This window comes from Alligator sinensis, unplaced genomic scaffold (genome assembly GCF_000455745.1).
Source record: "Alligator sinensis unplaced genomic scaffold, ASM45574v1 scaffold554_1, whole genome shotgun sequence".
Classification (NCBI taxonomy): domain Eukaryota; kingdom Metazoa; phylum Chordata; order Crocodylia; family Alligatoridae; genus Alligator; species Alligator sinensis.
This window is the reverse complement of record NW_005842424.1, coordinates 967,422-991,449: the sequence shown is the minus strand read 5'-3', so window position 1 is coordinate 991,449 and position 24,028 is coordinate 967,422. Positions and strand designations below refer to the sequence as shown.

At 41.7% G+C, this 24,028-nt stretch overlaps 1 protein-coding gene across 2 annotated transcripts; it reads right to left on the bottom strand.

Moving 5' to 3' along the window:
* Positions 1 to 1,193: 1,193 nt before the first annotated feature.
* Positions 1,194 to 23,602, bottom strand: ZNF330 (zinc finger protein 330). Of its 2 annotated transcripts, none has more exons than XM_025211700.1 (10): positions 23,307 to 23,430; positions 14,455 to 14,584; positions 14,004 to 14,023; positions 13,836 to 13,906; positions 9,764 to 9,843; positions 8,055 to 8,181; positions 7,158 to 7,262; positions 4,994 to 5,040; positions 2,805 to 2,922; positions 1,194 to 1,923 (listed from the first exon to the last, which is right to left on the bottom strand). In XM_025211700.1, exons 2-10 carry the CDS (start codon positions 14,572 to 14,574, stop codon positions 1,646 to 1,648), a joined length of 966 nt encoding a protein of 321 aa, XP_025067485.1. In that variant the 5' UTR covers positions 14,575 to 14,584; positions 23,307 to 23,430; the 3' UTR covers positions 1,194 to 1,645. The 2 variants fall into 2 exon arrangements, with proteins under 2 accessions (XP_025067485.1, XP_006030189.1); XM_006030127.3 differs by lacking the exon at positions 23,307 to 23,430 and adding an exon at positions 23,448 to 23,602 and having other exon boundaries at positions 1,195 to 1,923.
* Positions 23,603 to 24,028: the final 426 nt, after the last annotated feature.

Sequence of the window (24,028 nt, the reverse complement as noted above, 5' to 3'; positions counted from 1 at the left end):
AGTCTTTCATATACTTACAGCACCCTCGTGAGATACATAGATAGATATACTTACAATCCCCATCTTGTTTATGAGAAAGTAAGGGATAGAGAATCCTAAATTCCAGTCTTAGGAAGGAATCCAGTAATGATACCTTACCAGTCAACACTTTTAAAAGCGTAGGTGATAAAGTAAATAACTAATTAACTTTTGATCCCCACTTCCACCCCACAATTCCTTGATCTTTTAAGCAGGAATAATTCAACTTAACTACAAATGCATCAGATAGAAAATGGCTAATACTTCCCTTTTCAAAACTCTTAACTCTTTTTAAAGTGCCATGGTACAGCTGAGCAGATCAAAGCACCTGGCAATAATGCAAGGTGGAGCAAAACGGGCAACTTGAATGGGAAGGGACGAGGGAGGGAGGACAATTTATGAAAAGCTAGGAAGAACAACTGAGCAGGAATACAGCAGGCAAGACAAAGTGTGTGCGCATGCCTGCGTGAAGAAGCCTGAAGGAAAAAAATACTTATTTGTAGGTACACAATATCATTTCCAATTCTTTTATCTAAATTAAATTCTTTTAAATTTCTCTGAAACCATTTCTTGGAAGTGTGTGTGTGTGTGTACATGTGCACATGTGAAAGCAGCAAACTATTCCTAATATTTTGATTTAAAAATGACCAGTGTCCATTCCTACTGTGTGTGTCACCACTTCTTAGGTAGTTGTGACACTGTCATGTACCTAGCGCATCTGAACAGCATGATATTCCACCATGACTCATGCAACTATTTTGTCATCTTAATCACACCTAGGATGTTTGGTTCTTACTGAATCTTTGCTTTTATTTTTCCTGCTACTATGTAAGGGGAAGGAATGAAAGAGATTAGTTGCTTCTTGACTCCACTGCAAATTATATCAAAAGCAAGAGTGATGGATTTAATGCACAGTGGGCCCACGTTAACATTTTTATTGTGATAACATTTTTTATTTTATCCATCTAGGTCATACCTTGGTGGTTGTGCATAACTTCTGTGCTTGATGTATAATGTTTAAAAAGGCAGGAAATGATAATGTTCAGGAAGCACATTGAGGGGAAAGATATTGATCTATCCTGCCTAAATTAAATAGTAATTATACTTGAATTTCAATTTATATTTTGAGTGTGATGGCCTGCAGCAAGGGCTTTCCAAGTGTTCAGTATAAATCAATATTTATGAAAATCTGCTATGGAATGAAGCTGACTTTTATTATTTAGGTCAAAAAGAATACAATCACCCACTTCCACCATTACTATAAATTTATGAAACCAGATAACAGAATATAAATCAAAATTACTGAAGAAAAATAACTTAATTTCAGGAGAATAAATGGAAACAAATTTCTTTACATTCTCACAAGCCCAACTTAGTAGGAGAGAAAACATTAAGCTGTTACAGTTTGTCACATGGGATCAAAAACCACTAGAGTGTTGTTCACCTGTTCTCTTCTCCAAGCTGTCCCTTTATCTTGAATTCTTACAGCACTTCCATACTCTTTTAACCTAATAAGCTTTAACACTGAAGTGCCTAGCAGAGCTATTCTAGTGTGTGTGCGCACACAATTCATAAAGCAAGCACTATATTTACTCCTTCCATGCTATGTACTTCCCAACAAGTAATCTCAGTCGTCAGGTTCCTCATAGTGGGCATAGCCACTAGCATAGGTCCTTCCTAAATTCAAGTTACTAAATAAATCTGTGGTCTCCGATTCAGAATCCTTCCCTCCATCATCATTGTCTTCCTCATCATCATCTTCTGCTTCATATTCATCATATTCATTGTCGTGATCACCTGTATCCCCAGTCTTTGCAGATGAGAGGTTCTTCCAGTAGGCGTCATATCCAGAAGCTCCATCTGCCTCATCACCACCAGTCTGCCGGCCAAATTTCAGAGAGCGTGCTGCAGACAGAAATGGTCAAATTCTTATTTCTCAGCAGTCATTAGATCCTAACTTATCAATAGTTGGAATAGTTGACATTTCTCCATCTCCTACATTTTCACCATCCCCACAGATTCAAGTTTAAACAGGAATTCCCAGGAAAATGGGTTCCTGAAAAAAAAATTATTTATTTTAAGATTTAATCCTAAAGCTCTGTCCTATGACATTACCTCTCTCCCCACTTAATCGCTCTTACTTAAGAAATGAGCCTTCACATCTACAATAATGTAACTGATTTCCCAATTAAGTCATAAATTTTCACCAATCCAGGACCAGGACTTTGGCTGTAGTATGGTAAATCATGACATGTACTGTATATATGCAGCACCTCGGATAATGTTTTCATGAGTAATCTATGTTGAATAAGCAGACTTCTATGAGCATCATCTAATAGACTTCCTGACTTTAGTAGCCTCCTCCTTAATGGTGAAATAAGCAGGGAGCATTGAAATGAACAACAGTTCTTTGAAATTGTTTCTGAGGCCAAAACTTGAAAGTAATACACACAATTCTTACTGGTTTCAATATTAATGGTTTTTTAGCAGCAACTTTAACAAAAGAGATCCCATAGTTCAACCTCAGCAGCAAATAACTGAAACCAAACCCTCTCAAAAGAAATGCCCAAGGCTTCCTAACACATCTTAAAGCAATTAGTCTGAAAACCTATTCAGTATTCCCAACTATACAAACACAGTCAGCCACTGACAGTAATATATGCTACCATTTTAACCAGGTGATCATTTTAAATTTCTAAGCACATAAAATAAGTCTCCTAGCAAATTGACTTGCTAAACCACAGAAATAGCATTTCTTCCATTAGCCTTTCAAGTACAGCCCTTACTTGACATGCTCAGATCCTTTGTCTGCTGAGTTTCATGTCCACATTTAGGGCAAGGAGGCTCTTTTCCCTTTTCTTGCTTAAAAACCTTGCTTCGTGTGTGATCATCACAGAAACAAGCCTGTAGGGTGAAAAATAGAATAATAAAAAGAATAAATGTTTTAATCATAACCACAGAATACTCTCTAGCAAGAAGCAGAAAAAAGAAAAGACATTAACAGACACAGGGTAGTCTGGTTGAGACTAAAATTTCAATTAGATCTTTCTGTAGAAAGGCCAGAATTCATACACAATCCACACAGATCTGCTTCTACATTGGATTAAATCTATACATAGACATTGCCAAAAGATCAGCTGTGACAGGATGAGGCCCAGCACAGATCTACTTTGCTGGGCAAAACCCACTACACCCACTCTCCCGCATGTTGATCATGTGGGATAACGAGCAATGTTTCCTCACTTCCAGAAATATGCCCCTCTGAATCTCTAAGCATGGAAAGCTGGGGTTCTCCACTTAAAGAGATGCACCCTGGAGATCTCAGGAGTATGTCTCTGTAAGCATGGCACCTCAGATTTCCCCATTTCCAGAGACATGCCCCAGAGGCCCCATCTCCAAGTGCAGAAAGCTGGGCAGGCACTCCTGGGACCTCAGAGCATGCAGGATTGGGACCCTCAAGCCCCAAAAGCACCTGCCCAGGATGGCTGGAAATTGCAGGCCATTCTGTGTTGCCTGTGCTCTCCCACATAAAGCAAACAGATATCTGCCACGATAAAGCAGCATAACATCCTACCTTTTGTCACAGCCATGAATTTGGGCATTTGTGGTGTGACAACAGGTATGGATGTCTATATACTTTCGCTTTGTGCCACCTTAACATTTTTTATGGTAATACAAAAACAATATCTGTTTCTAGGCAAAGTTCCATTGCTGTCTGGAGAAAAGAAGCTGGATAGAGGATAGTCTTGAAGTCTTGGACTGTCTAGGTAGCTACCACCTAGCAAGCTGACCACAAGCAAGGGCTGGCCCCAGTCTGGGGGAGCAGTGCCCTAAGACATCCTGGATGTTGGTGCGACAGTCCACGGCTTAGTTGAAAAATAAAACTAATCTGCCTGCCCTGTAAGGACGTATGCCCCTCATCCTGCTCAATGGCTACATGTCCTTCCTGTCACACACAGCCAAACTGCTGTGAATATAATGAAAGGAAGGTACCAAAGTGAATTATTATCAATTAAACACCAATAATGTGCTCAGCATTGTCCAAGGTAGTCCCTACTCTAAAATGTGACTGTTCAGTTTGAGAGGCCCGGAGGAAGAGGTCAAATTAAAGGAGTTCACATGATGCAATGTATGGGGCTGATCTGATAGAGGAGAAAGTGGAAGCCAGGCACATTGGAATAGTGAGTAAGGCATGTATTCAGTACACAGCACCACTGCTAGCAAAGGTAAAAAGATGAGAAGAAATAAATGGGAGAAGAGACTGGCAAGATACACCAGACAACAGAACCTTCGTTAGGGGGAGAAACAAGGTACAAAACATGAGAGATGCTAAGTTCATTGGACAGTGCTATGAAGGAGACATTTAAAATTAACGTGCTGGCTAACGGTGTTCTAAAAGCAGTAGGAAGAGAGTGATGTGGCCTAAGGTCTGGGTGAGGAAAGACTTTTCCATAGTTGTTAGAGGCTTAGCAAGTGGAATGACTGATAGGAAACTGTATGGGACCTGAGAACCTGGAGAGGTTACAGACGTCATGGTCCATGGACAAGTACTTGAGCAGCACGCATGCACACGGCATTTATCAGTGACATAACCAGCTACACCAGCCAAAAAAAGCCAACTGCTTTTCAATTTTCCTTTTATCGGTATGGACCAATATATCAATGCCCCTCTAATGAGCATCCTAATCACCTGTATTCTGAGTTGGCCTCTATCTCCCTCTTACCCTCCCCAAGATGAGTTTATGAACAGTTTTGAAAGGTTTTGGCTTTGTTCCACATCTAAACAAAAACAAATGCCAGAACCTTTAAATTCTTCGTGAAATTAAATTCTTGTTTTGGAGTTAGCTGCGGTAGTATGGAACTTATGAATTTTCTATATGTTGTAGAGGAAGACAAGCTAAAACTTGGCATCAGCCTGTGCATGTAGGAAGAATTAATCAAAGATATAGCTACTTTGAAGTGTCTTTGTTTTTACCTTACAACGGAGGCATGAATGCTGCCCAAGCCTGTTACAGGAAACACCTGTTGGAGAAAAGGGAAGAAATCAGCATTTGAAAAATTCTCACCACAGAGCTGTTTCCTACCAGTGATGATTTCATTCCTTGTAAAAGTATAAATATACTACTGTATTTATTTTTTGAAGTCTGTAATACAAGTGTAGTATAAGGGTTGCAATAGTGCTCAGTCACCACACTATAGCAATAGATTGCATTTCACTCCATTTTATCCATTTTTTGAGAGTTTTATACGATGAGTATAAATCTCATTTGGGCAGAGTAATTTAATACAGAAAGAATACAAACTGTACCTTCCCTCCCAAAACAGTTAACAAAAAAATCAACCACTTATTTTCCCACACTTTTACAAATAGGTTGGGGATTAAAAAAACCTTCACAGCTTGTTCATAAAGTTATGCAATTTTTTTTCCTTGTGATCTCAAAAGCAGAAACGTCAAAGCTATGTAAACTTTCGGGTATCACAGTACCCCTCTTCAGGCCTCAAAAGCTTGCCTATATCTACCCCAACCATGTATTTCGTCCAATAAAAGGTATTACCCACAAGAATTCTTGCCCCTCTCATTTCATGGACCATCACAGCAACAGCATCCCTTCAAACACTACAAAAGCTATGTAATAATTTTAAACAGTAAGCCAGGGCCTAGTCCTGAATACTTTTATTTTCCTATTTGAAAGGGACTTGAGGATTTTGGCAGCTTGCAACTTCAAGCTCAAAATGGATAGTTTCATAGAGGACTCTCTGATGTCCTTATTAAAACCATACCTCATCATATACACTCACATACATAATCCAGCATAATTATGTTGGAGACAAATAGCAAATATACAAACAGCAAAGAACAAAATTGGGTTAAAAGTATCCTTTTAAAATCCAGATTGCTTACATGTTCCACCGGAGGCAGTATTGTAAATGTCATAAAATAGGATTTTATGGATGCTGCAGTGTAGTAAAGGTACCCCTCAGGAATCACTACAAACATTTTATCATGTATATTTATGATCAAGCTATCATAGTGCCCTCCTTGGGCATGAACATGATGGCTGCTGCCTTCTCAGAAAGATAACTGGAGAGTTAGGAATATGTCATACATTTAAATAGATAACACTGTAAATGGCAGAGAGAAGTAGTTGGTTGTATCAGTCTGCAATTATGCACTAACTTCAAACTAACAATGTAACTGATAATACCATAAATGGCAGATAGTATATACAGTGTTCCTGTGGGATAATTTATGCCTTTGAAAGTTTTATTTTACTGATTACAACTTTTTCATGGCTTGAGTGGAATTTTTGCCACACTTTTGGATTGCATTTAGATTTAAGATGAAAGGTAAAATTGTACCATAATTGCACTGTCATGCACAAACAGAGCCCATCTCTCTACTAGGACTCCACTTCGTTGTAGAGTGTGAAATACGGTATAAGCATTGAAAAGCAATGCCATCATATATGGGGTGACATCTTATCTGTAAATTTAAAAGACTAAAAGGGAAAAAAATGTCCCTGTTGAGCCACTCCAGTATTACTTTACAGGAAGGCATCCTGGCAGAATACATTAAGAGGAACTAATCAAGGCTTGAACAACATTTGGAAAGGTAAAAATGGGATAAGAAATTAAAAGTAAAGATTTAAAAAAATGATAAATTTAAAAAAGGGGGAATACTTTGAATCATGATAGACAATTAATGTAAAAAGCTAAGTAACATTCAAAACAGGACTTGATATTTAAAGGGCTAACAAAACTGTCCGAGTAATAATTGCAAGGATTAAAGAAAAAGTGAAACCAAACACACTGATGTTTTGGACTAAATATAAACACATATTTAACAGCACACGTCATGTTCTAATGAAAAGGAAGTAGGAGAAAAAGGTTTCCCCAATGGACAATCTATTTGATAGATGCCTGTTGGATCTTCTTCCCCTTCCACTCTAAAACTGGGTTCCAGTCCTGGACCGACATTGAACTATTTATACCATGAGGCTTACACTGTATGGCATATCAAAGTTCCAAAGTGGACACGTAAAATGCCACTTTTTACCATGTAACCAGGTGTTATTACACATGAGGAACAAGTGAATCTGCTTAATGTTGGTGGAAGGGGCTTTAAACAAATAACTTACATTTAAATGTCTCTGCCTCCAAAACTTGGCAGCTGGCTTGATGCTCAAACTGATCATCTTCACAGAGGAAATTATGGCAAAAAGAACAACCAAATATTCTGCCTCCTGCAAGATTTATTCAGACAAAATAGCAACAACAATGGCATGGGTTAAAAAACTCTTACACACAAAATATAGGCAGCTTTACATAGTTTGAATAAAGATAACTTTTTCCTTCTGTCACTAAATGCTTAAGTGGAAAATCCTACATTAAATACTGTCACCTAGCTTCACACTGAAAATACTACATATCATAACATTACAGGACAACATAAATGTGAAGCAATGAACACAGGCAGTAATTTTATTCTTCAAGTGTTTTGGATTGATTTACAGCTGAGAAAAACATTGGATTTGGCCATTTTTGGGCAGACTCCCTCCACTTTGGGGCCCCTACTTCTCCCCCAAAATGTTTTAGGTAGGAATGGACCCTCTACAGGAACTCCACACCTGAAAGTTGCTGTGGTTTGATCAGAAGGCTAGAAGCCAAGAGAAACAAAATACTTTGGAAGGAAAGAAGTGAACCACCAAGACAGCCACATTTTTGCTACTTGTTGGAGTGATGTAATTCTGGACAAGATATTCAGTGTTGAATTCAGTATAAATGTCTAAGTAGACTACATAAACTCCTCTGCTGTAATTAGACCCTCATTACCTATATGCTCTTAAGCAAGCAATTCAACTTCCCACAGTTAGCTCAGCATCCTCCCCTTTTTTACAAATAAGTTGTTTCCCAGGTGTGTTGGAAAGATAAGTTTGTATTTGTGAAGTGGTTTGAGAAAGTAAAATGCCATGTGTAATCTAAGCAACATAACGAACAAGTTATGGTTTTCTTATTTTCAGACTTAAGCAACTTACCATGATCCCAAACACCTCTTTCACATTCAATGCATTCTGCATCTGCAAGAGGGCAGATACAAGCATGTGTACTGAGACACTTCCTGCCATGGCATACCCAAGCTTCACAGAAGTCACAGATAGCACCCTGCAGTATAGAAAGACAACATCTTTGACCTTCCTTCAAAACCAAAACTAATTTTGGTTTCTGTGCCTATACACCCACTCTGAATATCAGCAGGTGCATTGCAAGGTATGGTGGGTGTAATCTGGGGGAAAGCCAAGGGGAAGGGGAGGTTATTGTGTCTTGCTTTTTCTTCCCAATAGCTAGAAAAGCATGAGTTTGCCAATTAAGTCATTTCAACATTCAGCTATTATGTTCTTAACATTCATGTCTACAAGACTTAGGTTGCTGCTGTTTTCTTTTTATAACTTGACTCATGTATGCAAACCAGTATTCTCCCAGATAACTTATGGGTGCAATTGCATGAACTAATGCAAAAAACAGATGCAACTTAGGAGAAAGGCCAAATTTAATTCATTTAAATTAAAATCATAGCACTACATGCAGAATAGCACACCACAGTACATTTTAATTTTGGCATTTAACAAACTAAAATGTCCCTAATTCCCATAAAAATATTCAATAAACTGTGTACATATGGCTTCCACAGAGTGACATCCATATTAAAAGAGTGTAATGAAATATACAGTAAAACTTATGGAGTTTACAGAATCAATGGAATGAACTATTGTATTTAAAGCAGAGTGGTATTATTGCAAAAAGTCCATTAAATAAGGGAGACAGCATCAAGAACACATTTAATTTAATTTTCTATAATCACAGCTTTTCCCAACTGTTTCAGCTTTTCAACTTCTCTGGCAACATTCACATTTAAACAAATGGTTTTATTTTGAAGTGTCTGCATGCTGACAGGAGGGGGTGGGGTGGGGAGAAATGCTTTACTGGATAAGGCAGGATGTTAGTATGATCTGGCTCCACAGCATCTGTATAAATCGGGTGATTCAGCAGGGGTTTTTTGGCACTTTTATCTAATAGCTGGTTAAATCAGCTATGAGTTAAGTGTCAAAAAAGCCCCGCTGAAAGCACCAGATCTGTACAGGTGTTGGGTGAGCTGGGTCCAATTAACACGATGCCTTTTCTGGGCATATGCTGGGTTTGGCATGGGGCTGCATGGAGTTTAATGTAAAGCACCAGTTTTGGGGGGGGGGGGTTATGTCTGTAAGCAACTTTTGTATCACTGACGTAAGGAATAGAATAAGAAAAACAAATTACTGTAGTCACTGTAAATATTAGTTAAGGTAAAAATACTGCTCTGTTATTGCACTGTAATTCTGTTGACTTCAGGGGGTTACTCTAAATTTGTACTGTTTTAATGAAGTGTGGAACTTTGCTTTTAATCATTAAGCCCCTACCCTGGTTGACCCAAATGATAAGCTTTAGCTTTACACATGTGAATAATCCCATTGAGCTCAACAGGGATACTCATGTATGTAAAGATATTCAAGTATAACACTTTGTAGGATCTGAGCCTAAAATATCATGAGTTATGTATGCAGTCTTATGAAAAAGCGGCATACTACTGTGTATTGAGAAGAACACCTTGTGTTGTGATCTTATATTACTCTTTAGAAAAAGTCAGATATTTTTCTGTAGCATTCTTCATATTTCTCTTATTCCAAAAGATGGAATGGCTTGGTATACATACCACCATTGCAAGGCCAGTACTATATACACCAGCATGTTTTATGACACAATCTGAAGACTTCATCATGCACTTTGTTTTGCCTATTAAAAAGACAAACAAAATAATTTAGGAAAAAAAGGAATGACAATGTAGTAACACCCAAAAAATAGGGAATGCAAGCAAACAATTTCTTAAATACACGTAGGGTAAAGAACATGCCAAAAACCTATAAACACCAAACACTACACAACACAACACATCCCTTTGCTTCTCTAGGGAAAGTGTTTTTCTTATTAAGCATTTACGACCATATATTTTTCACCACACTCTTGAGACTAACCAAGGGCAGGGAATTTTATCTTATACCATGTTTTGTAGCAAGCTGAGCATATGGTCAACATCTCGCAGCTCATAAAATGACATCCAAAAAAAAGACTTTATTCATATTTATTATCATACTTAAACAGCTAGACTGCAAAGCGTAGCAAATCAAGTGAGAAAGTGCTACATTTAGCGTTGACCATGAAACATTAATTCTGCCCCCTCATTATGTGACCATCTTGAGTAATAAATAAGATAGGGTACTGTAGAAAAAAATAAATACATGACCATGTATGCAAGGCAGTACTATAATGCATATGTACAAGGGGGTAATTAGTGTTGCACAAACAACCAGTATTCTGGCATTTAACAACTTGATTTTGCAACCTAAATAATGTGCATGTGTTTTGGTATGTAATACCATAGTATTTCATTGAAAAAGAATAAAACTAAAGGCTTGGATCAAACTTCCTATTGCTACTAGGTCAAAGGTGTGATGTTTTTCCCCTCCAGCCCAGAGGCATGTAACTATTCTGGCAGCAGACCTAGTATGTTTGCAGTTATAGTATGACAACAGACCTAGTGTATTTGCACAAATGTCCTTCTGTTAGCACAGACTTTTCTGTTAGAGAAACTGGTTTAAGCTCTGCTGCCAGGAAAATTGTACTGCTAGTGTACGCTTTGTGTCCATATAGCAAGACTGCCAGTATAGCTCTGCTTGGTCTATTGGTTAAACCCTTTAAAGTGTCTATAAGGCCAACTTCTATCATGACCCTAACATTAGCCAAGAGCAACCTCCTCCAAGTACCATGAATGCGCCAAGTTCACTTGGCAAAACTGTGGTAGGTTATTCTCAGCAGTTGCCCCTCAGCTCTGGGAGGCCTGTCAGAACCCAAGGCTGGACATTTTCCAAAAGTGCTATAGGACCTTCCCATTTGAGCAGGCATTTAGGAGACAAGGTTAAATTGTGATTTATTTTTTTTTAGGGACTGTTATTTTAACATTCTGTCAGCTTTTATAAGTTGTTTTGTTCTCCCCTATGAACCATCCTGAGCCCCCTTTGGTAGCATGGTGCAGAAATCAAAAATCAAATCAATCAAATTCTATCCCCATTATGTATAATCATCAGAGTCCTACAGTACTTGACTTCCAGAGATTAGCTGCCAGTAGGAAATACCACTGGTTGCTAGGTGCTTGGTACAGAAAGGTGGCTGATCTCTCTCCAGCCTAGTCCTCTCTTTCCTTTTAGAAGTCCAGAGAAGTTTCTGCCCTAGGTGATGCTGCTAAGGAACTGGAGCAGTTCTCACAGGATAGACCACTTCCTCCACCAATGCTACAATTGCTGCTGTGACTGCCACCACAATTAACTGTGTTTAGGGGCCATGCGGGCACAGTCTCAGCCCAGCTTCTAGGAAAGTCTGCACTTGGCTATTGTTTTGGCAGGCTACCAGCATTTCCCAGTGCAACACAAGTGATGGAGAAGTAATGGTCATTTGTAACAATTTGTGCGTCAGCCAAACTTGAAAGGAATGTCATGGGACAAATGGAAGGTATGGCTTTAATCCCAGGGCTTTGGTTCTGCCAAATTTCAGAGGCCTGCTGCAAAGGAAGGAGGTGCTAATATTAAAAAAGATCCATAGACTATTTTATAAGCAACCTAATCTTAGGGGTGGCTACCTTCTCCCATGTGGTGACAATTGAGTACCAGACCATTCTGATAAGTCTTTATGCTGGAAAATCCTGGAAGCTGATGGCTTTTTGTAGACTATTATTAGAAACACTTTTTTCTCCATAAACATTTTACAGATCAAGATAAATTCAACCAGCTGCAGTCAATTTACAACACACAATATACCACAAAAATAAAAAAATGCATTTTCTCCACTTTAGTGTATGACACAACGGAGGTTTGCGAATTCTGATATATGATGGAATGTCATTATGCACTAATGGCCTAATTTTCAGAACTGTTCAGCATCTGCAGCTCTAAAGAAGTCATTGAATATCAAACCAGAAATATTCAAGCCACTTTATGACAGACAGAAAAATATGTGAAACCTTGTTAAAACAGGAAGCAACATTAATTTGCAAGTATAACCCATCAGCTCATATTTTAAGCAAGCAGCAATTTAATCAAGATTTTGTGCATGATCCAAGGCCCAATGATGGCAATGGAAGTCTTTCCAGGGACTTTGAACAACTTTGGATCAGACCTTCTGTGTACCTATATGTTGTTCAGAGCAAGTTGGACAGTATTGTCATATTGAATGAAATAGTTTGAATGTTTGTAAAGGTTGCCCATTAGCCAGTTTCAGGAAGAAGATAGGATTTATCTCCTTATCTAGTTCATTGTTTTGGAACTACATGCAAAATGTCCTGACTTCGCTTAATTTAAATTTTATCTTTAGAAGTCTTTTACAGAGAGAGCAAATATCCTGAATTCCAAGAGATCAAAGCCTAGGGCCTTTTAACCAAATTGGTAAGAAAAGGGCATTTACAGTGATATGGAAGTCTCCCCAAGAGTAATTTAAAATGCTCAACAAAGGCAAAAGAATCTGTTGAGTAAGATCCGAGCCCAAATTTGGGAGTAATGACAAGTTGAGTAGGAGGAGCCCACTGACGGCAGCTCACTCAATAAAAACTGTAATTTACTGTCCCAATTTGGAGGTGACTTCACTTGCAGAACAACGAAGGAAGAATCGCAAGTGTAGCCTGGATCAGACTGATCACCTGACCCAACCTCTCCGTGAACACGAATCTCTTAGTTCACGCTGAAGCCGCGGAGCACCTGAAAGGGACTGAAGGAAGGGGACTTAGTCCTATCACTGCTGAGGCCAGCCTATTGAATTGTATTGCTGAGGTGAGCCCATTGAACCGTACTACTGAGGCCAACCCATTAAATTGTACTACTTAGGAATGAAACCATATTTTGGTATTTGGCTTCTCGGAATTCTAGGACTGTAAGTATATTATGAAAATAACAGTATTGATTCAAATTTAACTTTTAGTTGTAATTGTAGTTGTTTTTGTAACACTAATTCTTATAGCATTGTTTGGGAAGGAAGTGCATTCGGAGCATTGTTTCTGATATATGTAATTATTGTGTTTTTAATGTTTGTGGTGTTTCTTAAAGCTAAGCAGTGTTATATACGTAGCAAAGAATTTTAAAATAAAATTGTGTTGTATGAATTAAGTGTGTAATCATTGTGAAATCGTGCAATCAGCTAACTACTCCCCCAGCCAGTGCATCAAAACGAATCAGTAAATTGTGTGGGATTTTCTTTATTCCATAACCCACTAGAGACAAGAATCAACACACAAGGTAAATAATATGCTACTGATTTAATTTATAATAAGAAATGATCAGCAACCATAAAGTTGTCATAAAAAGATGCAATTCTTCCCAATTTAAAGAGCAGCTTTTTGGCAGTTGGTTGCTTTAGTAACTTTGGGCTCGGAGACAAATCCCAGAGCCATTTATTCTGTCATAACAAACACCAAAAAAAAGCATTTTCTATAGGGTAACTATCAAAGACAAACCAAAGATCCAATACTGAAAAACCGGCTGAGGCCAATGGGGTCAAGTGATATGCACAAAAGTTAGCAATATCAAGCCCCAAAGGGTGCATCTCAGCTAGTACAATAGATTGGCTCTTAGTAAAATTGCTTTACAAGAACCACAGATAAAATAAAAGGGAATTATAATAAAATAATAAAACAGCACAAAAGGGTCAGTATAAGCAATGCATTCCCTTTTGCCATTTAAACTCACCACATTGTGCACAAGTAGGCAACTTCTGGACAGAGTTACAGAAGTAGCAAAAGGCTCTATTCTTCTGTCGTCTTGTCACATAGGAAAAAAATGAAATAGTATTACACAATCTCAAAGTGTAACTAAGGCCAAAATGCTGGTTATAAAACAAAAAGCATGTTTACTTACCTTTGACATTTATCACACTCCTGCAAAATGAAAATAATAGATTATTTTTCCCCACACACACAACATACATAATGTACAGCTTTTTTACCAAGTCTGAATTAATTGATCCTGATTTGGTAACATATTCTTAAACTGACATTCTTATTTAAATACAATTATTAAACAAATAATAACATAAAGCAGTGGTGCCCAAACTTCTGGCCCCATGGCTAGATGACTGGCACAGGGTCAGTCCATGGGCCAAATCCTACGCCGACCTAATCCAGCCTCATGCCATGTACCACCCCAATCCAGCAGCCCCAGGGGATGAATGATATGGTTCAAGGGGCTGGATCTAGCCCACTGGCTACAGACTGAGCATACTTTCTAATTTAATTTAGTCAACATACATTTTATCAATGGTTTACAAAAATGTAAAACTTGATATCAGAGACCATTCTAATTACTTTACCATTGAGGCATTACAAGGATGTTTAGCTAAATCGATGTTGCCTTTGGAAGCTCTTATCTGCTTTTCACGCTCTCGACGATTCTCAGCTTTCTTGCGTGCACCAGTCTTCTTTTTAGGCATTTTTCACGTTCTGTAAGAAACAAATATTTAGATAGATGGGTGGAGAGATGTACACATGCACAATATGTGCATACATATTTCATAGGATCAGAGAAAGCAGGGCTGGAAGGGACCTCATAAGGTGATCTAGTCCAGCCCCTGCTCAAGGCAGGATCATCCCTGACTAAACCATCCCAGCCAAGTGTCTGTCTAACCTGTTTTTCAAAGTTTCCAGCGATGGAAATTCCACAACTTCTCTAGGTAGCCTGTTTCAATACCTGACCAGTTATAGTCAGAAAGTTCCTCCTAATCTCAGCATTAATTCCCCTTCTGCAGCTTGAGTTTATTGTTCCTAGCCCTATCCCACAGATCCACAGAGAGAAGAGCCCATCTCCATCCTCTCTATACTCGGCCTCCAGGTATTTGAAGACTATCCCCCTCAGGCTTCTCCTCCAGGCTAATTAACCCTAGTTCTTTCAGCCTTTCCTCAAAAGTCTTGCCTTTGAGGCCCCTAATCATTTTTGTGTCAAAGTCTTTCCAAACTGTCCACATCCTTCTTGAATTGTGGGGCCCAAAACTGAATCCAGTACTCCAGGTGAGGCCTCATCAGTGCGGAAGGGAGTGGAACAATCACTTTCCTTGATTTACAAATGACACTCCTGTTAATACAACCCAGAATGATGTTGACTACTTTTCTGCAGCACGAGCACACTTGCTTATATTCAGCTCTGGTCATCATAACCCCCAATGTCCTTCTCTGCAGTACTTCAATCTAGTCAGTCATACTCCAATCTGTATTTGTACATGCAATCATTCTATCCCGAGTATAGGACCTTGCACTTCTTGTTGAATCTCATCTCATTGATCGTGGACCACTTCTCTAGTCTATCCAGGTCATTGTGGATCCTAGCCCTGCCCTCTGGACTGTCCACAATTCCACCCAACTCTGTCATCCGCAATCCAAGTCATTAAATGAAGATGTTGAATAATACTGGACCCAAGACAGACCCCTGGACATCTCCACTTGATACCTCCTCCCAAGTAGATATTGAGCCATTGAGGACTACTTGCTGAGTACAAGGATCCAAACAGCTACCTTACAGTTTTTTTATCTAATCTGTATTTCCTTAGCTTGTTAATGAGAATGTTGTAGGAGATGGTGTCAAAAGCCTTGCTAAAGTCAAGGTATATTACATCTGCTCTCCCCTGATCCATAGAGCCTATCACTTTATCTTAGAATGAAATCCGATTGGTTGGGCATGATTTGCTCCTGGTGAATCCATGCTGACTGTTCCTGATCATCTTGTTCAATTCTAGGGGCTTCACAATAGATTCCTTGAAGACCTGCTTCACGATCTTTCTAGGTATACAGGCTTGGCTGACTGGTCTGTAATTCCCAGGATCCTCTTTCTTCCAGGCCCTATAAAGGGCACAGGAGCAAGCCATCCCAGTGAGATAGAAGTATGAGAAGTGAAACAGATGGCCAGCCTGGCTAGGCATCAATCTCTTAAGTGAACTGAATCTCAAAACAGGAATGCTGTAAAAAAAAAGTAGAAATCTGATCATAGTACTAGGGAACAGCATGCAGGATGAAAATTAGGAAAGGCAAGGTACAATCTGATAAGCAACTGGCAAGGGACAAAAAAGGCAATAACAGGGATTCTACATGTATGTTAAAAGTAAAAGGAAGACCAAAGAAACAATAGGTGCTTTACTGAATGCAGAAAGCAATCTAGTTACAGATGACACAGGGAAGGCTGAAATAATTAATGCTTTTTTTTTTTCTTTTTCTTTTTTTTTTAGAATCACAGAAAATTAGGGTTGGAAAGGACTTCAGGAGGTCATCTAGTCCAACCCCCTGCTCAAAGCAGGACCATCCTCAACTAGATCATTCCAGACAGGGATTTGTCAAGCTGGGCCATAAAAGCCTCCAAGGATAGAGATTCTACCACCTCTGTGAATAACTTGTTCCAGTGCTTCACTACCCTTCTCGTGAGATAGGGTTTTTCCTAATATCCATCCTAAACTTCCCTTGCTGCAACTTGAGACCATTGCTCCTTGTTCTGTCATCTCCCACCAGTGAGAAGTCTAGCTCCATCCTCTTTGGAACCACCCTTCAGGTAGCTAAAGGCTGCTATCAGATCCCTCCTCAGTCTTCTCTTCTGCAGTCTAAATAAACCCAGTTCCCTCAGCCTCTCCTCATAAATCATGTCCCCCAGCCCCCTCACCATTTGCACTGTCCTCCGCTGGACATCCTTTCTATAGTGGGGGGCCCAACACTGAACATAGTGCTCCAGATGTGGCCTCACCGGCGCTAAATAGAGGGAAATAGTCACTTCCCTTGATCTGCTGGCAACGCTCGTACTAATGCAGCCCAGTATGCTGGTAGCCTTCCTGGCAACAAGGGCACACTGTTGACTCGTATCCAGCTTATTGTCCACTGTAACCTCATCCTTTTCTGCTGAGCTGCTACTTAGCCATCTGATTTCAAAGCTGTACGAAGTGCATGGGATTCTTCCATCCTAAGTGCAGGACTTTGCATTTTTCCTTGTTGGACCTCATGAGATTTTTTTGCCCAATCTTCTAATTTGTCCAGGTCACTCTGAGTCCTAGCCCTACCATCCAATGTATCTACTACTCTCAACTCCCCTCCAGCTTGGTGTCATCTGTGAACTTCCTGAGAGTGCACCCCATACCATCTTCTAGATGGTTAACGAACAAATAAGGGCAGCTACCAGATGTTGAGTGCAGTTTGCAGCAAAGATGGGGAAGGAGACAGTCTAAAATAGTAGAAGAACAAGTTAGAGATTACTTAAAGAAGCTAGTTGCTTTCAAGTCAGCAGGGCTGGACCCAAGGGTACTGAAGGAATTAGCTGGGGTAATTTCAGAGCCATTGTCTATCTCTTTGAGAACCCATGGCCATCTTTAAGAATGGGAAGAAGGAGGATCCAGGGAACTATAGACCAGTCAGCCTGACCTCTCTATACCTGGAAGATCATGGAGCAGGTTTTCAAGGAATCTGTTGTAAAGCACCTAGAGGAGAACAAGGTGATCAGGAACAGTCAGCATGGATTCACTGAGAGCAAATCATGCCTGAACAACCCAATTTCTGTCTATGATAAAATGACAGGCTCTGTGGATGGGAGAAGAGCAGTAAATATGATATACCTTGACTTTAGCAAGGCTGTTGCCTATAACATTTTTATTAACAAGCTAAAGCAGGGGTTGGCAATCTTTTTGCACAGTGTCAAAACACCCGCAACCTCAACTTGTAATGTTGGGGGTGGTCTGCAGGGGAGCCACAAGGGGCCTGATCCTTTTTGTGGCAGTGCAGCCCCAGCCCCTTCCCCGCTGACCAGCCCAAGGCATGTGTGCACCTCCCTTCATCAACGAGCTGGGCCAGGGCTCTGTGGACCCCCGCACAACCACTTGCAGCCTCCTGACTGCCTACCTACAGCTGGCCCAGGCTCTGGGCAGGCCCCTGCCACCCACCATGGAGCCTGGGCTGCTTGCAGCAGGGAGCCTGCAAGCAGCCATACCGGGATCTACAGAGCCCTGGCCCAGCTCATTGCTGGTGGCGGGTGTATGCACGTCTTAAGGCAGATAGCAGGGAAGGGGCTAGGGCTGCACTGCCACAACAAAGGTTGGCCCCCTTGCACTATCTGCCCCAAGGCACATGTGCCAAGCAAAATGCCTTCGTGTGCCACACTCTGACACGCATGCCAGAGGTTGCCTCCCCCTGAACTAAGGAAATACAGACTAGATTAGCACACTGCAAGGTAGATACATAACTGGTTGTACCAATCATACTCAATGAGTAGATCTCAGTGGCTCAATGTCTAGTTGGAAGGAGGTATCAAGCCAGGCTCCCCAGGGGTCTGTCCTGGGTCCAATATTATACAACGTCTTTATTCATGATTTGGATGATGGGACTGAGTGCAGTTTAGCACATTTGTGGACCACAGTAAATTGGGGGGGGAGTTGCAGAGGCTTGGAGGACAGGCCTAGGATCCCAAATGACTTGGACAGAATGGAAAAATGGTCTGCAAATAATCAAATGAAATTCAACAAGGCCAAGTGCTGCACTTGGGATAGAATGACTGCATGCACACAGAGGCAACCCAAGCAGGGTACAAATCAGCCCATGTGGGCCCCCCGACCCCCATTCCGATCCTGGACCCAAAGAAGCGGTCATCACCACTGGTAGCCGTGCCAGGAGGAGGAAGAGTAGCAAGCAGCTGGACGTGGAGCCACTGCTCTGCCCGGCTCCGCGCCAGCACTGCTTCACCTGGCTCCGCAAGGCCCCCCAAAGCGCGGGGCCTGAGGAGGTTGCCCCGATTCGCCCCCACTCGGGACAGCCCTACATGCACAAATAACAACTGGTTAGGTGCAGTACTGCCAAAAAAAACCCCCTATGGATTACAATAGACAATATGCTGATACGAGCCAACAGTGTGCTCCGCTCTTGTTGCTAAATAGCCTAACAGCATTCTAGCCAGTATTAACAGCAGTGTCTTTTGCAAATCAAAGGATTCTTCTGCTCTGTTCTGCACTGGTGAAGCCTCATGTTGTTTTCTGTTCATTGAGTGAAGAAAGGTTTAAACATGCATGGAGATTTAACCATTGGAGTCATAGGGGACAGGCCTAGGTACATTGGATTCAAGCTGCAGTAGAGGGAATTAAGGTTGGCGATCAGGAGGAACTTTCTGATTATAGGGGTGGAACAAGCATTGGGACGGGCTCCCTTGAGAAGCTGTGGAATCTCCATTCCTGGGAATCGGCAAAAGCAGGTTGAATAGATACTTGGCTGGGATGGTTTAGGCAGGGATGATCTGGCCTTGAGCAGGGGCCTGGACTAGATGACCTCATGAGATCCTCTCTACCCCTACTTTCCTGTAACCCTCTTCTACTCCAAACAACAGTTATTAAACTGTTAGGATGTCTGGATACCTTATGTCTGTTTTCGCCTGGAAAAGTCCCAAGATAAGTAACTAGGACTTGTCCTACTGTGAATGGTCAGGAATAACCCAGAGCAGCCATTTAGGCACCTACCTCCACCTAAACTCAGTGGATGTATTTTCCATAACAAAATAACTTTTTTTTTGCTCCCTGCAGGTAAACAACTTTCATTATTTTTCTTCTTGTTTTTGGTCTCTTTGGAATTAATTTTGAGAAACTGATTTAAATCCTGTGACAATAAGAAGTCATTGTAGAGAGATTTATTTTTTTTCAAAACAGAGAGAGAAATTCACTATACGAGAGTGAATCAGTGTGCCTGTGCTGAGCCCCAGTAAAGTCAGTGGTGCTGCTAATATGCTTAAATTTAAGCAAATAAATAAGCAGTTGAAGATTTGGTGCCTTCAACTGCAGAAAAGAAATGTTCTGCCGCACATTTCCCAGCACAGTGGGATAAAGGGTTTAGTAACTTAAAAATTATCATCTGGGGTAGAAAAGTCTATCTTCCCCCAATAACAGAAGCACTACATTATCTTGAATAAATATTAAAATCTGCTTTCTGATAGCCTATATAAATCCATTTGTTCACCCGTTAGCATTTCCACCACGTTTAAATTGAATTAGAGTGTCAGATTTTGTACTCAGAACTGTACTGCTGAGCCGCCTGCTGGCAACTATCATTATTCTGCAGAATGACATTTATGATCTGCGGAGCCCAATATCAGATTGTAGACTAATTTTTTCCCCGCTTCAATGCTGATTTTAACAATAACAATGACTGTTTAGTATTTGTACATAAATTTCTCATTTTTTACTTCATATTCAGAGGCACTACAATGACACTTTTGAATGAAAAACTTTACATTTCAATAACATTTGAATATGCAGGAAGTGACAAATGCTTAAGATGGGATTTTTAAGAAAGCTGAAGTAAATGGGGGAAAAAAAAAGGTTGGGTTTAATAAATCAGACCAAATTAAACAACCCTTTCAAGCACCGTGCAACAAATAATAAACACCAACACACTGCCAATCATGCTGACCTGCTCTCTCTCACTGTGATCACTTTTCTTGTCTCTATCCATCTTATGTCTCAGCTTGTCTACTTGGGGTTGCTGTAGCCACGGCAGCAAAGTTACAGTGGCCAGGCCTCCAAATGTAGAAAGACCTCTTCTGCCACTGCTGTGATAGTAGTTCTGCTGGCAGAAGCCTCAGGGGGCAGATCAAGGCCCCCACAGTGAGGGAGGGAGAGGGGCTGGGGCAGGCATTGCTGGGCTGGGGCAGGCACTGCTCAGCTGGGGTGGGACAGGATGGAGCCATGAGCAGCTCATGCAGGGACTGCAGCTCCTGTCCTACATGCACCCCAGGAAGGCATGGAGGCCATGCACCCCCAGATCTGCATGCAGGGAAGGGTGGGCTCAGGCCAGGGGCTGCACTGGGCTCTTCCTGCAGGAGGCTGGGCCAAGCTGCGCAGCGGTGGTGCTGGAATGGGGCTACGGCAAATTTTGGGGTGGCTGCAGCCCCCCATAACCCTCTCCCAGCACCACAGCCGTCCACACCGAACAGAGCCCGGCCCAGCCCCCAACCCTGGGAAGAGTCTAGTACAGCGCCTGCCCCACCCCATGCGCAGATCTTGGGGCACACACCCCCTGTGCCCTCCCAGGGTGCATGCAGGGCAGGAGCTGCTCCCCCCTGCCCTGCCCCCCTCAGACCAGCCACTCATGGCTCTCTCCTGCACCCCGCCCAAGCAGTGCCTGCCCCTGCCCCACTCCCTCCCTCACCGCAGGAGCCACGATCTGCCCCCCTTTCCGCCACACCAGACTTACCAGCCAGACCCTAGTCTCCAACCTGCCCAGCTGCATATCAGAGTCTAATCAGTATCAGCCGATATGGCTCCTTAAAAATCGGTCATCAGTATCGGCTCAAAAAACCTCTACTGGTGCACTCCTAACAGGGACAGTCCCCTTTCTTCCCATCGAAGCCGTTCCATTGTGCAGGTGAGAATTCAGGATCCATTGGACTAGAGAGAGCAAGTCTATGTGGGCATGCCTCTGTAGCCTAGTGGCTTAGGGCCTTGGCAAAGAGGAATCCTGTCTTCCTGTTACTGCTCCAAAGACCATTCAAGCATTTTATCTAGCAACTGTTTCATGCAAAATGCATACACAGTATTTGGTGCCTAGATGCTGCCAAATCTCATCACACAGGCATAAGTTCTGCTATGTGTCTGGCTCTATCCATTTGGCCCCAAAATCCTGGGAAACCTGTGACACATATGAAGAGGATCATAAGAGCAGAACTCCCAGTGGCCTATTTTGATCACTGCATTCCCTTCATTTTGGCCGGTAATGACAGTTGTTCTAAACCACGATATGATTTTGACTACAGTGAATAGCTGTAAGAAACCATATATTTGAGATACTACAGGACTCTGCTTACACATATACAAACATAAAAAATAAAATGTTTCCCTCCAAAGAAAGATCAAAGTTCTTGCAATTGTGAAATCCAAGTGTAAATGCCTGAAATAGATCCTCCTGATTCACATGCATGCCCCCTCTGCTCCCCTCCCAAGACTTATTAGCAGTTACAACTGCACTTCAGAACTAAGCCAAAACGGAGTTGCCCAAAGAGTTCACCAGGCCCATATTTTCAGAAACATTTGATGCCAGAGGGAGTTACATGAATCACTTTTTGCAGACTTCTTATGCAATTACTGCACTGTTTTAATTATGAAACCACTGAACTCGTGCAACTTGGCATTTATATTACTCAGTATAATGATTTTGCACTTATTATTTATTGTACTGCATGATAGTATGTAGTGCCCTATGAGCTTCATTATCTAAATGGCTCACTCTTCATGGACTAAATCTGTTCAAGATTTCCGCAGCTAAGTCTCTCAGGGACCTGCTTCCCTTTTATTTGAGAGGTACAATGGCTATTTCCCCACAGCACATAGAAATCCCATCTGGTGCCAATAAAGAAAACTTCCCAGCATTCCCAGCCTCTCTCTGTTATTAGACTAACCATCAAAACTGTGTTTGAACATGCACCGTCAGCTGTGTTGAGGGCTTTATTCCACCAAGCAGTACTTCAGCATATTGTTTTCTGAAGATTTTTACCCCAGGTATTTCATCCCAGCTCAACCAGGCCACTGACCTCTGGAAGGCAACAGCAGCAAGCCTAAATGAGCTTGCTTGTTAAATGGAACAAGCAATGGAGACTATTGGTGTGAGTTGGAAACAGTCACGATTGCTAGTAGCGTTGGAAACCTTTCCCTGCTCCTAGGTGCAGCCTCAAATGGCAGGTTGTCACACTGTCAGCTATCCGGTGTCTTTCCTAAACAGACTGAGCACAACACAGCAGGGCGGGCAAAACGAATAAAGAGCTGCCTCAGGAATGTGACACTGAGAACCAGGGCAGATTTTTTTGAAAAACAGGGCAGAGGTTGATGATTTACATGGAGCTTAATAAATCACCCCCTGTTGCACTGGCTCCTTTTCCAGACTGGTGAGATCTCAAGAGGGGTTGTCTGTATAGTGGATCTGGGGCAGGCCAGAGCAAAATCCCAGAATTCTGGCTTCCCTAAGCCATGGTGCTGTTTCAGGGTAAGGCCTGAACCACTGCTTAAAGTACTGTTGGTTTTTTTTAAACAAACCCACTCCTCATCTCGAGTTTCTGTGGCGGATTAAAGGGGAGAGGGATTTGGAAATTGTAAGGAGGCCCCGCTGGGAAGTTGCCAGGAACTGCAGACTGAGCATTAAAGAAGCCAGGAAAGTGAAGGTAGGTGCTGGTTACATTTGCAGACACTGCAACCCCTCGCCATGGGGCAGAGGGGGAGGTGAGAACGGCCTCCCCGTTCTCTTGCCGAACGCTGCGGAGCCCAACGTTCCATCGCCGCTGCCCTCGGCTGCTCCCAAGCCCCTTCGCTCCGCTCACCTGACTCCGCTCCTCCGGCAGCCGCCCGGCTTCCTCCCCTGTAATGCGTGTGCGGAAGCCGGAACTGGTCCCTTCTTTGCCGCTCTCGGCTTCACACGCACCCGCTCTCCAGGCAGCCTCTGAGGTTCCGGGCGACAACCGCGGCTGGATCGCTTCTTCTATGCCTCGGCCGGCCCCTAGTGCTAACTCGAGAGGAGCAACCAGAGCTGCTGCAAAAGTCAGTGTGACACTTGATCCCCTATGCCTTGCATCCACTCAAAGCTCCCTTTAACTATCTGCAGCAGGGACCTGGTGCATCTGAGAAATATAAATACTCTATATATATATGTATATATATATACATATATATATATATAAAATGAGAGACGGGAGATATTCAGTAGGAAAGTTTGTCGATTTTTATTTTTTTTAATTCCGTAATCCGTGGCCATACTATTTGTGTGGATGGGTGGAGTGAGGTGGGATGGTTTGAGAGCAACACAAAAGGCAAGCAGAAAAGTAGGCAGGAGCCCAAGAGCAAGGTTTGGAAGACACGCCCTTCAAGCTCTTAACTTGGAGGCAGAAGGTCAGAAGTCAAGCAA